Source organism: Pristiophorus japonicus, chromosome 4 (genome assembly GCF_044704955.1).
Source record: "Pristiophorus japonicus isolate sPriJap1 chromosome 4, sPriJap1.hap1, whole genome shotgun sequence".
Taxonomy (NCBI): domain Eukaryota; kingdom Metazoa; phylum Chordata; class Chondrichthyes; family Pristiophoridae; genus Pristiophorus; species Pristiophorus japonicus.
This window is the reverse complement of record NC_091980.1, coordinates 9,534,879-9,552,814: the sequence shown is the minus strand read 5'-3', so window position 1 is coordinate 9,552,814 and position 17,936 is coordinate 9,534,879. Positions and strand designations below refer to the sequence as shown.

Genomic DNA, 17,936 nt, shown 5'->3' with positions numbered 1-17,936 from the left:
AGTGGCTTGTGATCCATTTCTAGTTCAAAACGAAGACCAAACAGATACTGTTGCATTTTTTTTTTTACCCCATACACACAGGCCAAAGCTTCTTTTTCTACAATGCTGTAAGCTCTTTCCGCTTTCGACAAACTTCTCGAAGCATACGCAACAGCTTGTGGCTTTTCCAACTCATTTGCTTGTTGGAGTACACAGCCAACCCCATATGGTGTAATACAAGATGCTTACACGGATCATAATGAACCAGCAGCTTGTTTGAACAGAGCAGATTCTTAGCTTTCTCAAAAGCTCTATCTTGAGACACACCCCAGACCCAGTTGTTGCCTTTTCTGAGCAGCATGTGCAGTGGCTCTAGCAAAGTGCTCAATCTGGGTAAAAAAATTACCGAAGTAGTAGAATAGTCCAAGCTCAGTCACATTCTGAGGCCTGGGTGCGTTTTTGATGGCCTCAGTTTTCGAGTCTGTCGGCCTGATGCCATCACCAGCAATCTTCCTCCCCAGGAATTCAACTTCAGGTGCCATGAAGACACACTTTGAACGTTTCAGCCTGAGTCCCACTTTGTCCAGTCGATGTTGAACTTCCTCAAGGTTGTTCGGATGTTCAGCAGTGTCGCGACCTGTGACCAGAATGTCATCTTGAAACACGACAGTTCTAGGGATGGACTTTAGTAGACTTTCCATATTCCTCAAAAATATAGCTGCAGCCGAACGAATTCCAAAAAGACACCTGTTGTAGACAAATAGACCATTATGGGTGTTGATGCAGGTGAGTTTCTTTGAAGTGTCGACAAGCTCCTGTGTCATATAGGCCGACATCAGATCCAGTTTAGTGAACGACTTTCCACCAGCTAGCATGGCGAACAGGTCATCAGCTCTCGGTAACGGATACTGATCCTGTTTCGAAAATCGGTTAATCATAATCTTGTAGTTTCCACAAATCCTGACAGTGCCATCACTCTTCAACAATAGGACTGGCCCACTCGTTAAACTCGAACGCTAATATGACCCCCTTCACGTTGGAGTCTGTCAAGCTCAATTTCAACCTGCTCCCTCATCATGTAGGGAACAGACCCAAGTTTTATGATAGACAGGCCTTGCATCAGAATCCAGATGAATCTTCACCTTGGCTCCTGTAAAATTTCTAATGCCCGGTTCAAACAAAGAAGGAAACTTCTTCAACACTTGAGCACACGAAGTGTCATTCACTTGACGATGCTTTCATATTGTTCCAATTCCACTTGATTTTCTCGAACCAATTCCTGCCGATCAGTGTTGGACCATTACCTGGGACGATCCATAACCGAAGATCATGAACCACACCGTCATATGACACCTTTACGACTGCACTGCCAATCACCGGTATAAGTTCCTTCGTGTAAATATGCAACGTGGCATTGATTGGACTCAGCTTAGGCTTCACCGCCTCAGTGTGCCACAGCTTGTCGAATGTCCTTTGGCTCATTATCGACTGACTCGCACCTGTGTCCATCTCCATTGATACCTGTAGGCTATTCAGCTTCACGTTAACCATTATCGGCTGGCTCTTTCCCAAGAATGAATACAGACCATACACTTCCTCCTCGGGTTGTGCATCTGGGCCAGCGCTACACTGGTCATCATCACCAATGTAATGAGCGACAGCACGCTTGCTCATTGTGGGCACATTCTCTGAAGATGTCCCACTTTGGAACAGCCGTTACAGATGTACTGCCCAAACCGACACTGATGAGGCCGATGATTGGCCCCCACAACGCCAACAGGGTGAAATAGGATTCGTACCAGTTGGCGGACTTTGAGCAGCTACAGGTTTCACGTAAACAGTCGAGTAGGCCCTGCCATAAGCAGCTCTGCCAGACGACGACACAATCTTGTTTACAGTACTTGCCGTGGAGCTCCGACTTATCGATGATATCTGCCTCAAATTATCATCAGTCATCATGCATGCCTTGTCAGTCGCAATGGCCTTGCTCAAATCCAGCGTCTCTGCAGCCAATACCGTCCGGAGAATCACATCATGGTTGACGGCTATCACGAAGAAATCTCGCAGCATGTCTTCCCAAACACGGTGCCAAATTTACACGGCTCAGCAGGACGTCACAGGTCAGCGACGAAACCCGACACATCCTGGCCCTCAGCACGAACATGTGTGTAGAAGCGATAGCGTGATATGATGATCCTCTTGTTTGGCTTGAGATGGTCACGTACCAACGCACACAAATCCTTGTATTCTTTGTCCGTTGGGCGTGCAGGTGAGAGCAGATTCTTCATGAGGCCATATATTCTTGAACCACAAACAGTGAGGAAAACCGCCCGGCGCCTAACTGCGTCATCGTCTCCCGCCATGTTGTTGGCCACAAAATACTGATCCAGGCGGTCGATAAAATCCATCCAATCCTTGCCATCCACGAATCTCTCCAGAATTGCAATAGTGCCCATTGTGCATGCGAAGGTTCTTAAGTTACCTCGTCGCCAAATGTTATGTATATAATGACTCAAAAGACTTGTTACTGTAAACTCACTCAGGTGTAAACCTGGTCCACTTTATTCGCGCCCAAAGTGAGATAAGACATGGTACCAGCACTTATATACCAGAGCCCGCACACACGTGCGTACAGCCCGATGACCTCCGACAGTGGCGCCCCCTGGTGGCTAGTGACCCCAAGCATCAGTACATGACACCCTCCATGTTCCCATACCACTTCAAAGCCCTTGATCTAAGAACATAAGAACATAAGAATTTGGAACAGGAGTAGGCCATCTAGCCCCTCGAGCCTGCTCCGCCATTCAACAAGATCATGGCTGATCTGGCCTTGGACTCGGCTCCACTTACCCACCCGCTCCCCGTAACCCTTAATTCCCTTAGTGGTTAAAAATCTATCTATCTGTGACTTGAATACATTCACTGAGCTAGCCTCAACTGCTTCCTTGGGCAGAGAATTCCACAGATTCACAACCCTCTGGGAGAAGAAATTCCTTCTCAACTCGGTTTTAAATTGGCTCCCCCGTATTTTGAGGCTTTGCCCCCTAGTTCTAGTCTCCCCGACCAGTGGAAACAACCTCTCTGCCCCTATCTTGTCTATCCCTTTCATTATTTTAAATGTTTCCATAAGATCACCCCTCATCCTTCCGAACTCCAACGAGTAAAGACCCAGTCTACTCAATCTATCATCATAAGGTAACCCCCTCATCTCCGGAATCAGCCTAGTGAATCGTCTCTGTAACCCCTCCAAAGCCAGTATATCCTTCCTTAAGTAAGGTGACCAAAACTGCACGCAGTACTCCAGGTGCGGCCTCACCAATACCCTGTACAGTTGCAGCAGGACCTCCCTGCTTTTGTACTCCATCCCTCTCGCAATGAAGGCCAACATTCCATTCGCCTTCCTGATTACCTGCTGCACCTGCAAACTACCTTTTTGGGATTCATGCACAAGGACCCCCAGGTCCCTCTGCACCGCAGCATGTTGTAATTTCTCCCCATTCAAATAATATTCCCTTTTACTGTTTTTTTTCCCAAGGTGAATGAACTCACACTTTCCGACAATGTATTCCATCTGCCAAACCTTAGCCCATTCGCTTAACCTATCCAAATGGATAGGATCTTCATCCAAATGTCCAATCTAAGCTTGACTGCTGACAAGGTTTCTGTCTCAGCCACTAACCCTGGAGTGACTCCCACAGCCTCACAACTATGGGGAGAGTCCATGATAGGGGAAGAGGGTACATGGGCCGAGGGAGGGGATTCAATGGGTGGGTAGATTCCATGGTAGGGGAGAGTGTCCATGGGCTGTGGGAGGAGGTTGAATGGATGGGTAGTCCATGATAGGGGAGAGTACGTGGGCTGTGGAAGGGGGTGAGTGGTCTACTCATAATCGCTGCTTTCTTATCTGTTCTGAAAGACTTGACCTTTTAAGTGGGAATATATTTGCAAACTGCGTACTGTGACGGTAGAGCTGTGATGGTGGGTGATCTGTTTCCCTTGCACATGTCCCGCAGAGGCAGTGATGACCAATCTGCCATTGTTTTACAGTTGATCTCCTGGAGGCGATGAGACAATCTGTGCAGAGGTTTGAGGTGCAATACGTTGGCTGTCTCCCTGTAGCCAATCCAATGGGTGAGTAAATCCCCCCCCCTCCCCGAGAAACCCGGGCTGTAAACTGGACCACCGCGGGAAAGCTGCTATCGATCGCCTGTCAATCCCAGCCTGAACAGCAACGTGAGGCCAAACTAATCCTTGCGCTGCAGACTGAATCTTGTTATTTAGGCAATTAAAAAATATATCAAATGTGACAAGTTAGATTGTGTCTTCCTGCCTGTTTTCTTCCTTGTTTGCCTAAAGTAAAACCGTGGCTCAGTGGGTAGCACTTCTCGCCTCTGAGTCAGAAGGTTGTGGGTTCAAGTCCCACTCCAGGGACTTGAGTAGAAAAATCCAGCCTGGAGTGCTACACTGTCAGAGGTGCCATCTTTCAGATGAGATATTAAACCGAGGCCCTGTCTGCCCTCTCGGGTAGATGCAAAAGATCCCACGGCACTATTTCGAAGAAGAGCAGGGGAGTTGTCCGCAGGCCAATATTTATTCCTCAATCAACATCAGAAAAACAGTTTAACTGGTCATTATCAATTTGCAGTTCGTGGGAGCTTGCTGTGCGCAAATTGGCTACCACATTACAGCAGTGACTACACTCCAAAAAGTACTTCATTGACTATAAAGCGCTTTGGGATATCCTGAGATTGTGAAAGGCGCTATATAAATGCAAGTCTGTCTTTCTCTCCTTTCCTTCCTTCCTTTTTCTCTCTCCTGAAGGTACCGACTCCTGCTGGAGAATTTCTGGGATTAGGCATCTTTTTTAAATCCATTCTCGAGATATAGACGTTGCTGGCAAGACCAGCATTTATTGCCCATCCCTAATTGCCCCTTGAGAAGGTGGTGGTGAGCCGCCTTCATGAACCGCTGCAGTCCGTGTGGTGAAGGTGCTCCCACAGTGCTGTTAGGGAGGGAGTTCCAGGATTGTGACCCAGTGGCAATGAATGAACCCGAGTTATGAGCAGAGTATTCAGAAGTTGGGAATGTTAACACTGAAGAAAAGATTCAGGGGTGATTTTATAGAAGTATTCAAGATCCTAAATGATATAGTCAAGCGTCAGTGTATTTATCGTAGTCACAAATTGAACAAGAAACCATTTAACCTCAAATGTAGGAGGGTGAAAAGACTTGATTGCTTTGTGCAGTGAATTGTCAATGCATGGGATGGGCTGCCGAGGGAGGCTGTAAGTAGTGATTGTATCAAGGAAAAGGTGGATAAATTCCTGGACTGCAATGGCCTGCTCTCTTCCTGGACAGTCGAAGGTTATTATGAAGTAGTTACTTTTGCCCCAATGAATCAATCTGAATCCTGTGTCTCAACCAAATGTCTATTTTCATTGTGCAACCCGATAAAGCGAGGGGTTAAATTTCAACTTGGTTTCTGTGATGACCGGACGATCACAGTGCAATTTTTACGGCCAGATGCCAAGGTGTAAATCTATCCATGTATCAGAAGGCAATTCCAATGGACGGAGTCTATAATGGATGCATTAAACGTTAAAAAGGAACTTGAATTCACAATACCTTTCATGACCTCGGGATTTCCCAAAGTGCTTTACAGCCAATGAGGTACTTTTGTTGAAGTGTAGTCACTTGTAATGTAGGAAACGCATTCATGCACAGCAAGCTCCCACAAACAGCAATGTGATAATAAACAGATAATCTGCTTTAATGATGTTGACAGAGTATTAAATATTGGCCACGCATAGGTCCTCTGATCTTGTTCGAAATAATGGCCGTGGAATATTTTACAACCACCTGAGCGAGCAGACAGGGCCTCGGTTTAACATCTCATCCAAAAGACAGCACCTCCAACAGTGCAGCACTCCCTCAGCACTGCACTGGGAGTGTCAGCCTAGATATCCAGTTTCTAGCGTGGGACTTGAGCCCACAACCTACTAACTCAGAAGCAAGGATGCTATCCACTGAGCCACAGCTGACTTTAAAGTTAGGACTGCTACTTAACAGCATAAAGACTTGCTTAATGATGAGAGTTATGTTAATACAATGCTACTCAACCTCTCCAGCCCAGAAAGGGAACAATTGAAACTTTGGCGTCTCATTCCTACAGGTAGTAAATAGTTGTTAGATATTTTAAAAAATTTTACATTTTAAGTTTTTAAATATTTTCTTATTTTTCCATTCTGTCTTTTTATCCCTCTCTCTCTCTTTCTGTACTTGATTTGGCTCTAATTCACCCTAATTCCTTCTCTGTTATTCCACTGTTTCTTTCTCAATCCCTAACTCTCAATGGTTAAGGAGGTAAGCTGATGGGTCCCGTCGTACACTCAGGTCCCAGATGCCCTGTTGCCCTCACCACACTGTTATCAGCTCACACTTCCATCAAGTTATGGCGCAAAAACATTTTCGAGCTGAAGGGTGAGGGAAAAAGTCTAACTAACGCGAAAAGCTGTGAGATGCGCCCCACTCCAGCAAATTCTGGGCTATTTAGAAGTTCAGAGCCAGGGGACATAGTCTTAGGATAAGGGGTAGGCCATTTAGGACTGAGATGAGGAGAAGCTTCTTCACTCAGAGAGTTGTTGACCTGTGGAATTCCCTGCCGCAGAGAGTTGTTGATGCCAGTTCATTGGATATATTCAAGAGGGAATTAGATATGGCCCTTACAGTTAAGGGGATCAAGGGGTATGGAGAGAAAGCAGGAAAGGGGTACTGAGGGAATGATCAGCCATGATCTTATTGAATGGCGGTGCAGGCTCGAAGGGCCGAATGGCCTACTCCTGCACCTATTTTCTATGTTTCTATTAGTAATCCTGTTATTGGTAGTTTTTGTAACGTATTTTAGCAGCATGTGATTCCAGTGCCACTTATTTTCATTATGTTTCATTAGTTTATATCTTATTTACTTCAGCACACAAATCTAGGCTGACACTCGCAGTGCAATGCTGAGCGAGCGCTGCACTGTCACAGGGGCAGTACTGAGGGAGCGCTGCACTGTCGGAGGGGCAGTACTGAGGGAGTGCTGCACTGTCGGAGGGGCAGTACTGAGGGAGTGCTGCACTGTCGGAGGGGCAGTACTGAGGGAGTGCTGCACTGTCGGAGGGGCAGTACTGAGGGAGTGCTGCACTGTCGGAGGGGCAGTACTGAGGGAGTGCTGCACTGTCGGAGGGGCAGTACTGAGGGAGTGCTGCACTGTCGGAGGGACAGTACTGAGGGAGCACCGCACTGTTGGAGGGGCAGTACTGAGGGAGCACCGCAGCGTCGGAGGTGCCGTCTTTCGGATAAGACATTAAATCGAGGTCCCATCTTCTCTCTCAGGTGGATGTAAAAGATCCCACGGCACTATTTCAAAGAAGAGCAGGGGAGTTCTCCCCGGTGTCCTAGGGCCAATATTTATTCCTCAATCAACAAAACAAAAACAGGTTATCTGGGTCATTATCACATTGTTGTGTGTGGTAGCTTGCTGTGCGCACATTGGCTGCCACGTTTCCCACATTACACCAGTGACTGCACTCCAAAAAGTACTTCATTGGCTGTAAAGCGCTTTGGTCGTGAAAGGTGCTTTATAAATGCAAATCTTTCTTTCTTTATTGGCATATATTTTTATGAATTCATATTTTAGTGTGATTTTATTGGTATATGATTTTACGTGGATATTTGTATCAATATATATATTCTTTTATCAGTACCTAGTTTTATTTTTTAATAGATATATTTCTCTGGCGTTGTTCATTTTCTCGATGATGGTGTATTTCTAGGGATGAAGCTGATGAATGGAGTGATCAGGGGTCTGCTGGATTCAATGGACAGACACGAATGGCCAACTGTTCTCCTGCAAGTCTCCGATACCACGCTGTCTGTGTGTAAGGGGGAGGTGAGCCAGGGCTCAGACCCCAACATCACTAATTCCTCACGTGTTTCGCCGGTTCCAGTCAGTAATTGTCACCGCCTACGGTCAATCCATCGGGAACCGTTACTTAATTCGATGGACTGCACGTAATCCCAGTGTTGAGTTTTCATTCCTTCGGCTGCCTGGGGCCCCAAGCTCTGGAACTCCCTCTCTCCGTCTGTGTCTCTCCTCCTTTAAGACGCTCCTTAAAAATTCACCATTTTGACCAACCTTTAGTCGCCTGTTCCTGATGTCTGCTTGGGCGGCTCGGTGTCACATTTTCTTTGACCGTGCTCCTGAAGCACCTTGGGACATTTTACTGCACTAAAGGCACGAGATAAATACAACTATGTAGCTATTCACCATCACTGAGGAACATCAGTTTATGGTGACTGACTGAGTCAATCCTGTTTTTAATTGAACAGAATTCTGGTGTTACTCACCAGCCAACACTCTGCCTCAGTCAATACAGAGTACGGTAGCATAGTTGTTGGACTAGTAATCCAGACTCATGATCCGGAGAGATATGAGTTCAGATCTCAGTTCACCACGGCAGCTGGGGAATTTAAATTCAGTTTATTCAATAAATCTGGAATAAAAAAAGCTCCTGTCAATAACAGTGACCATGTAACCACCAGATTGTTGTAACAACCCATTTGGTTCACTAATGCCCTTGAGGGAAGGAAGTTTGCCCGATTCCGAGGGACTGCCAAAGAGAAGAATACAACACAATCACATAATTTCTCAACCGATCGAGAGTTGGTTAAAAGAATTGGAATAAAGCAACTATCAGATTACCACATAACAACATAAGAAATAGGAGCAGGAGTCGGCCATTTGGCCCCTCGAGCCTGCTCCGTCATTCAATAAGATCGAGGCTGATCCGATCATGGACTCGGGTCCACTTCCCTTCCCACTCCCCATAACCTTTCACTCCCTTATCGCTCAAAAATCTGTGTATCTCCACCTTAAATATATTCAATGACCCAGCCCCCACAGTTCCACAGTAGAGAATTCCAAATATTTACAACCCTCTGAGAGAAGAAATTCCTCCTCATCTCCATTTTAAATGGGCAACCCTTTATTCTTAAACTATGCCCCCTAGTTCTAGATTCTCCTACGAGGGGAAACATCCTCTCTGCATCTACTCTATCAAGCCCTCTCAGTATCTTATACGTTTCAATAAGATCACCTCTCATTCTTCTAAACTCCAATGAGTACAGGCCCAACCTGCTCAACCTTTCCACATAAGGCAACCCCTTCATCTCAGGGATCAACCAAGGGAACCCTCTTTGAACTGCCTCCAATGCAAGGTCAGAGGGAATAGAATGTGAAGGAGCTTTGCTCCCTATCTCAGTAACCAACCGTTCTGTTCTCTTCAGCAGTCCGGTAATGCAAGGAGCTGCACTGCTTGCCCTGTTGTTCAGGAAGGTCCCAGGTGCCCTGTTGTCATTCAGTAGCCACCCGACCGAGCGCCTGGATGTAAAAGATCCTACGAGCACTATTTCGAAGAAGAGCTGGGGAATTCTCGCGGGTCCTGGGACCAATATTTCTCCCTTAATCAACATCACTAAAAAAAAAAACAGATTATCTGGCCAATATCACATTGCTGTGTGTGGGAGCTTGCTGTGCGCAAATTGCCTGCTGCGTTTCCCACATTACAACAGTGACTACACTCCAAAAAGTGCGGTATAGTGCTTTGGGGTGTCCGAGGTCGCTATAGAAATTTTCTACTCTTCCCTTTCCCTCTCTTTCTCTCTTTCCCTCCCTCCCTCCATTTCTTCCTTTCTTTCTTTCTGTTTTTTCTTTCTTACTTTCTATCTATCTTTCTTTCTATCTAACTTTCTTTTCCTGTCTTTCTTTCCTTCCTTCTTTCATTCCTTCTTTTTTTCTATCATTCTTTTCATTTCTAACTTTTCTTTCCTTTTTCTTTCTTTCTTTCCTTCGCTTTCTTTTTTTTCTCTCCAACAATATTTTTGAGCTGAAGGGTGTGAAGTAACGAATGGGACATGCGGCGCAAGATAAGCACGCGAGGGCGAAAGGGATAGGATATGTTGATGGGGTGAGATGAAGTGGGACGGGAGCAGAAACACCGGCACAGACCTGTTAGGCCAAATGGCCGGATTATGTGCGGTAAATAGTTGTAATGCTCTGAGATGTCTCTGATCCAGCGGGCCACTGGGACTAGTAACATAGAAACAGAGAAAATAGGGGCAGGAGTAGGCCATTCGGCCCTTCGAGCCTGCACCACCATTCAATATGATTATAGCTGATCATTCCTTCAGTACCCCATTTCCTGCTTTCTCTCCATACCCCTTGATCCCTTTAGCCGTAAGGGCCATATCTAACTCCCTCTTGAATATATCCAATGAATTGGCATCAACAACTCTCTGTGGCAGGGAATTCCACAGGTTAACAACTCTCTGAGTGAAGAAGTTTCACCTCATCTCAGTCCAAAATGGCCTACCCCTTATCCTAAGACTGTGTCCCCTGGTTCTGGACTTCCCCAACATTGGGAACAATCTACCCGCATCTAACCTGTCCCGTCCCGTCAGAATCTTGTATGTTTCTAAGAGATCCCCTCTCATCCTTCTGAACTCCAATGTATAAAGGCCCAGTTGCTCCAGTCTCTCCTCATATGTCAGTCTGGCCATCCCGGGAATCAGTCTGGTGAACCTTTGCTGCACTCCCTCAATAGCAAGAACGTCCTTCCTCAGATTAGGAGACCACAATTGAACACAATATTCCAGGTGAGGCCTCACCAAGGCCCTGTACAACTGCAGTAAGACCTCCCTGCTCCTATACTCGAATCCGCTAACTATGAAGGCCAACATACCATTTGCCTTCTTTACCGCCTGCTGTACCTGCATTCCAACTTTCAATGACTGATGAACCATGACACCCAGGTCTCGTTGCACCTCCCCTTTTCCTAATCTGCCACCATTCAGATAATATTCTGTCTTCGTGTTTTTGCCCCCAAAGTGGAAAACCTCACATTTATCCACATTATACTGAATCTGCCATGCATTTGCCCACTCACCTAACCTGTCCAAGTCACCCTGCAGCCTCTTAGCGTCCCCCTCACAGCTCACACCGCCACCCAGTTTAGTGTCATCTGCAAACTTGGAGATATTACACTCAATTCCTTCATCCAAATCATTGATGTATATTGTAAAGAGCTGGGGTCCCAATACTGAGCCCTGCGGCACCCCACTAGTCACTGCCTGCCATTCTGAAAAGGACCCGTTTATCCCAACTCTCTGCTTCCTGTCTCTATCCACGTCAGTACATTACACCCAATACCATGTGCTTTGATTTTGCACACCAATGTGGGACCTTGTCAAAAGCCTTTTGAAAGTCCAAATACACTACATCCACTGGTTCTCCCTTGTCCACTCTACTCGTTACATCCTCAAAAAATTCCAGAAGATTTGTCAAGCATGATTTCCCTTTCATAAATCCATGCTGACTTGGATCAATCCTGTCACTGCTTTCCAAATGCGCTGCTATTTCAACCTTAATAATTGATTCCAACATTTTCCCCATCACTGATGTCAGGCTAACCGGTCTATAATTACCCGCTTCTCTCTCCCTCCCTTTTTTAAAAAGTGGTGTTACATTAGCTACCCTCCAATCCATAGGAACTGATCCAGAGTCGATAGACTGTTGGAAAATGATCACCAATGCATCCACTATTTCTAGGGCCACTTCCTTAAGTACTCTGGGATGCAGACTATCAGGCCCTGAGGATATATCGGCCTTCAATCCCATCAATTTTCCTAACACAATTTCCCGCCGAATAAGGATATCCTTCAGTTCCTCCTTCTCACTAGACCCTCGGTCCCCTAGTACTTTCGGAAGGTTATTTGTGTCTTCCTTCCTGAAGACAGAACCAAAGTATTTGTTCAATTGGTCTGCCATTTCTTTGCTCCCCATTATAAATTCACCTGAATCCGACGGCAAGTATTTTGGTCCTTGTAAATCTTACTTGCACCGTCTCTAGTGCTTCGCTATCCTCTCTGTAATCATCATCATAGGCAGTCCCTCGGAATCGAGGAAGACTTGCTTCCACTCTAAAAATGAGTGAGTCCTTAGGTGGCTGAACAGTCCAATACGAGAACCACAGTCCCTGCCACAGGTGGAACAGACAGTGGTTGAAGGAAGGGGTGGGTGGGACTGGTTTGCCGCACGCTCCTTCCGCTGCCTGTGCTTGGTTTCTGCATGCTCTCGGCGACGAGACTCGAGGTGCTCAGCGCCCTCCCGGATGTACTTCCTCCACTTAGGGCGGTCTTTGGCCAGGGACTCCCAGGTATCAGTGGGGATGTTGCACGTTATCAGGGAGGTTTTGAGGGTGTCCTTGTAACGTTTCCTCTGCCCACCTTTGGTTCGTTTGCCGTGAAGGAGTTCTGAGTAGAATGCTTGCTTTGGGAGTCTCGTGTTTGGCATGTGGACAATGTAGCCTGCCCAGCGGAGCTGGTCGAGTGTGGTCAGTGCTTCGATGCTGGGGATGTTGGCCTGGTCGAAAACGCTAACGTTGGTGCGTCTGTCCTCCCAGGGGATTTGCAGGAAGTTGTGGAGACATTGTTGATGGTATTTCTCCAGCGACTTGAGGTGTATACTGTACATGGTCCATGTCTCTGAGCCATACAGGAGGGCGGGTATCACTACAGCCCTGAAGACCATGAGCTTGGTGGTGGATTTGAGGGCCTGGTCTTCAAACACTCTCATCCTCAGGCGGCCGAAAGCTGCACTGGCACACTGGAGGCAGTGCTGAATCTCATCGTCGCTGACTGCTCTTGTTGATAAGAGGCTCCCGAGGTATGGGACGGGAGTGCACTTCATTTCACTGATGTATATTGTTTTTGTTCTGTCCAGGAGAGCGGGGAGCCATGGTGGGAGTGTCGTGTCCGGTATCTGACCTTTCTAGGGGTCGGGAGGGACCCGCGCTCCTTCGGCATCATCGTGGACACGGGACGCCAGCACTTCGAGTGCCACGTCTTCTGGTGTGAGCCGGACGCTGGCTGTGTCTCCGAGGCCGTTCAAGCCGCCTGCATGGTGAGTCTTGACATAGCACGGCAGGAGGCCGTTCGGCCCATCGTTCCTGTGCCGGCTCTTTGAAAGAGCGACCCAATTAGTCCCACTCCCCCTGCTCTTTCCCCACAGCCCAGCAAATGTTTCCTTTTCAAAAACATCTCCAATTCCCTTTTGGAAGTTACTATTGAATCTGCTCCCACCGCCCTTTCAGGCAGCGCGTTCCCAATCACAGCAACTCGCTGCGTTAATAAATTCTCCTCATCTCCCCTTCTGGTTCTTCTGCCAATTATCTTAAATTTGTGTCCTCTATGTCAACTTTAGCTCAGTGGGTTTAACTCTCGCCTCTGAGTCAGCAGGTTGTGGGGTCAAGTCTCATTCCAGGGACTTGAGCACAAAATTCTAGGCTGACACTCCCAGTGCAGTACTGAGGGAGTGCCGCACTGTTGGAGGGGCAGTACTGAGGGAGTGCTGCACTGTCGGAGGGGCAGTACTGAGGGAGTGCCGCACTGTTGGAGGGGCAGTACTGAGGGAGTGCCACACTGTCAGAGGGGCAGTACTGAGGGAGCGCTGCACTGTCGGAGGGTCTGCCTTTCGGATGAGACGTTAAACCGAGGCCCCGTCTGCCCTCTCAGGTGGATGTAAAACTATTTCAAAGAAGAGAAGGGGAGTTTTCTCCGGTGTCCTGACTAATATTTATCCCTCAATCAACATCACAGATTCTCTGGTCATCTGGTCACATTGCTGTTTGTGGGAGCTTGCTGTGCGCAGATTGACTGCCACGTTTCCCACATTACAACAGCGACGACACTCCAAAAGTACTTCATTGGCTGGAAAGTGCTTTGAGACATCCGGTGGTCGTGAAAGGCGCTATATAAATCCAAATCTTTCTTTTGCTCTAGTTACCGACCCTCCTCCCACTGGAGACACTGTCTCCCTATCTACTCTGGCAAAACCCCGCATCACTTTGATCAGTTCTATTAAATCTCCCCTTAACCTTCTCTGCTCCAAGGAGAACAATCCCAGCTTCTCCAGTCTTGGCTGACATTCCTCATCTCTAGTACCATTCCAGTAAGTCTCCTCTGAGGCCTTGCAAAGTACGTAAAGCTGGAATAACCAAACCAAAGCTAACATAATGTACAGTATGTGTATCTATAAGGATTGTGTATAGTGAGCTCCAAAAACAGGGTACAGGGATGAGCGACTCAGTTACGTGGATAGATTGGAGAAGCTGGGGTTGTTCTTGGAGCAGAGAAGGTTGAGAGGAGATTTGATCGAGGTGTTCAAAATCATGAGGGATCTGGACAGAGTAGATCGAGAGAAACTGTTCCCATTGGTGGAAGGGTCGGGAACCAGAGGACACAGATTTAAGGTGATTGACAGAAGAACCCAAGGGGACATGGGGATAAATTGTTTTACGCAGCGAGTGGTTAGGATCTGGAATGCGCTGCCTCAATCGTGGCTTTCAAAAGGGAGTTGGATAAGGATCTGAAGGAAAAAAATTAGCAGGGCTACAGGGAAAGGGCGGGGGAGTGGGACTGGCTGAGGTGCTCTTGCAGAGAGCCGGCACGGGCTCGACGGGCCGAATGGCGGCCTCCTGTGCTGTCACTAATCTATGATTCTTATGATTAAGGCGAGATTTAATAGAGGTGTTCAAAATTATGGAGGGTTCTGATAGCGTGAATAGGGAGATACCGTTTCTGCTGGTGGAAGGGTCGGTAAGCACAGGACACAGAATTAAGATAATCGGCAAATGGCCCCCAAATGGGGTGGGGGGGGTGGCGGGAAGAAGAGGAGAGTTTTTTTTTTAAGTAGAGAGTTGTTATGACCTGGAATACACTGCCTGAAAGGTTGCTGGAAGCAAATCCAATCATAATTTTGGAAAGTGATTTGGATAAATACTTGGAAAAGGAAAAATTTGCAGGTCTGTGGGGAAAGAGCAGGGGGGGAGCGGGACTGATTGAGCAGCTCCTTCAGTGAGCTGGCGCAGGCTCAATGGTCCTCCTTCTTTGCTGTGATTCCTTCTGGAAGTGTGCGTGTGAGGGGTTATTGAGTGTGGGCACGATCAGGTTTGACTTTGATGGTCCCCACGATGCACTTTGAACTTGATCCTGTTTCCAATGGCGGACGGGTCGATAACCAGAGGGCTCAGATTTAAGATGATTGGCAAAAGAACCAGAGGCAACATCGAAGGAAAACTTTTTTTTTTTTACGCAGCGAGTGGTTAGGATTTGGAATGCGCTGCCTGATAGGGCGGTGGAAACAGATTCAATAGCAGCCTTCAAAAAGGAGTCGGATAAATACTAGAAGGAGAAAAAGTTGCAGGGAGATGGGGAAAGGGCGGGTGAGTGGGACTGACTGGGTTGATCTTCGAAAGAGCCGGCGCAGACTCGATGGGCCGAATGGCCTCCTCCTGTGCTGCACTGTTGCATGATTCCAATTTCCTTTTCTGGCTCCCATGTTAGCGGACATTGTTACCGGTTCACTCTCCTCAGGTTCTGTCCCCTTCTCCCTCAAATCTGCCGTCATCTCCCCACTCCTCAAAAAGCCAACCCTCGATCCCACCGTCCTTGCAAACTTACCACTCCATCTCCAACCTCCCTGTCATGTTCCAAAATTTGGCTGCCCGTGGTCCTAACTCGCACCAAGTCTCGCTCACCTATCGCCCCTTGTGCTCGCTGCCCCGTGTCCTAACTCGCACTAAGTCCCGCTCACCCATCACCCACTGTGCTCGCTGCCCCGTGTCCTAACTCGCACTAAGTCCCGCTCACCCATCACCCACTGTGCTCGCTGCCCCGTGTCCTAACTCGCACTAAGTCTCGCTCACCTATCGCCCCTTGTGCTCGCTGCCCCGTGTCCTAACTCGCACCAAGTCCCGCTCACCCATCACCCGCTGTGCTCGCTGCCCCGTGTCCTAACTCGCACCGAGTCCCACTCACCCATCACCCACTGTGCTCGCTGCCCCGTGTCCTAACTCGCACCAAGTCCCGCTCACCCATCACCCGCTGTGCTCGCTGCCCCGTGTCCTAACTCGCACCGAGTCCTGCTCACCCATCACCCACTGTGCTCGCTGCCCCGTGTCCTAACTCGCACCGAGTCCCGCTCACCCATCACCCACTGTGCTCGCTGCCCCGTGTCCTAACTCGCACCGAGTCCCGCTCACCCATCACCCACTGTGCTCGCTGCCCCGTGTCCTAACTCGCACCGAGTCCCGCTCACCCATCACCCACTGTGCTCGCTGCCCCGTGTCCTAACTCGCACCAAGTCCCGCTCACCCATCACCCGCTGTGCTCACCGACCTACATTGGCTCTCAGTTAAGCAACGCTTCAATTTCAAAATTCTCATCCTTGTTTACAAACCCCTCCATGGCCCTCGCCCTCTCCCTATCTCTGTAATCTCCTCCAGCCCCACAACCCCCCGAGATGTCTGCACTCCTCTAATTCTGCCCTCCTGAGCATCCCTGATTATAATCGCTCCACCATCGGTGGCCGTGCCTTCTGCTGCCTGGGCCCCAAGCTCTGGAACTCCCTCCCTAAACCTCTCTGCCTCTCTTTCCTCCTCCAACGCTGCTAAAGACACACTTCTTTGACCAAGTCTTTGGTCACCTGCGCTAGTTTCTACTTATGTGGCTCGGTGTAAAATTTTTTTACTGCATAACACTGCTGTGAAGCACCTTGGGATGTTTCACTACATTAAAGGTGCTATATAAATATAAGTTGTTGTTGTTGTTGATGTTATGACAGAGGAAGTGGAGAGAAGAGATCTCTCCCATGCCCCCGCCAATGATCTCTCCAGAAAATGATTATGCCCCCATGGGCAGTCGATCATTTGCCCTCTTTAAGCGACATGCCGTTGACCTCTGCCCTCTGCCCTCACGCTGTCACGGTAACCCCGTGCTGTCCTTCTGTCCAACAGCTGCAGTACCAGAAATGCCTGGTGGACGCGACTCCCTCGGCGAGACCCAAGAGCGCCTTCCCGTCGCAGCTGGCCATCGCGGCCCTGAAGAAGCACGTGGCACCCGCGGTGATCGACAGCGCGGGATCGGCGGCCGGGCCCCAGCTCTCGGGCCCCAAGCTCGCCGTCGGCTCCAACCTCCGGCGCGGCGTGCTGGCGCTGATCGACACCTTCAAACCCAAACAGTCCGTGCTGCAGATGCCGTAGGGTCGCTGAGGAGGATGGCGGGGCGGGGAGAGGCAGTGGGCAGGGCAGGGTGGGAGGCTCGTTGGGTGGGAGAGGGAGCCATGCTGGGTGGGAAAGGGAGGATGGGAGCATGAGGGCGAGGGAAGGAGGGGACCGAGGGGAGGGTGTGGAGGGGACCGAGGGGAGGGGCTGGAGGGGAGCATGAGGGGGCGGGGGGACGGGAGGGGGGAGCGCGAGGGGGAGGAGTAGATGGGGGAGCGCAAGGGGGGAGGGGGGAAGCACGAGTGGAGGAGCGCGAGGGGGAGGGAGGAGGAGATGAGAGGGGGGAGGGGAGCAAGAGGGAGGAGGGGGCTCAAGGGGGAGGAGGGGAGCGCGCGGAGGGGAGCTCGAGGGAACACGAGGGGGATGGGGAAGAGGGAGTTTCATTGGAAGGGGAGGGGGAGGGAACGCCCATGAGGGAAGGACAGCGGATTTTACCCAGTGGTGTACCCGAGGTATTTGATGATGATAGAAGTGGCCATGAGTTGTGCCCGTGTTAATTTTGCACGAGGGTCGTGGAGCGATGGGGCGAGAATTCCTGCTGGGGAAAGTTGCGGGGTTGGAAGAACGGTGTGGGAGACGGAGCTTTGGCTGCGGGTCGCACTGGGGCCCTGAATTTCTTGGGGGATGGGCTCGCTCGGCTGGCACAAGTGGCGTTCAGCCCTCGTCTATCTCGTCTTGCCCACATCACTGAGATTGACGGCCAGGGGAGGGCGCATTGTGGGAGCAAATATTCATCATTGATTCGTCCCCAGTCAACCGGCGCTACTTTACCGGAAAAAGTCGCGGAGAAACGGC

General features: G+C 49.0%; 1 protein-coding gene across 1 annotated transcript in view; it reads left to right on the top strand.

Annotated features, from left to right (window-relative positions):
• apbb3 (amyloid beta (A4) precursor protein-binding, family B, member 3) overlaps positions 1 to 17,138 on the top strand; it is a 75,875-nt gene extending 58,737 nt beyond the window's left edge. Inside the window, exons 9-12 of the mRNA XM_070877161.1 lie at positions 4,027 to 4,110; positions 7,797 to 7,912; positions 12,803 to 12,982; positions 16,875 to 17,138. Of these exons, the coding sequence (XP_070733262.1) occupies positions 4,027 to 4,110; positions 7,797 to 7,912; positions 12,803 to 12,982; positions 16,875 to 17,120 (626 nt within the window). The 3' untranslated portion in view covers positions 17,121 to 17,138. The remainder of the gene's footprint in view (positions 1 to 4,026; positions 4,111 to 7,796; positions 7,913 to 12,802; positions 12,983 to 16,874) is intronic.
• Positions 17,139 to 17,936: the final 798 nt, after the last annotated feature.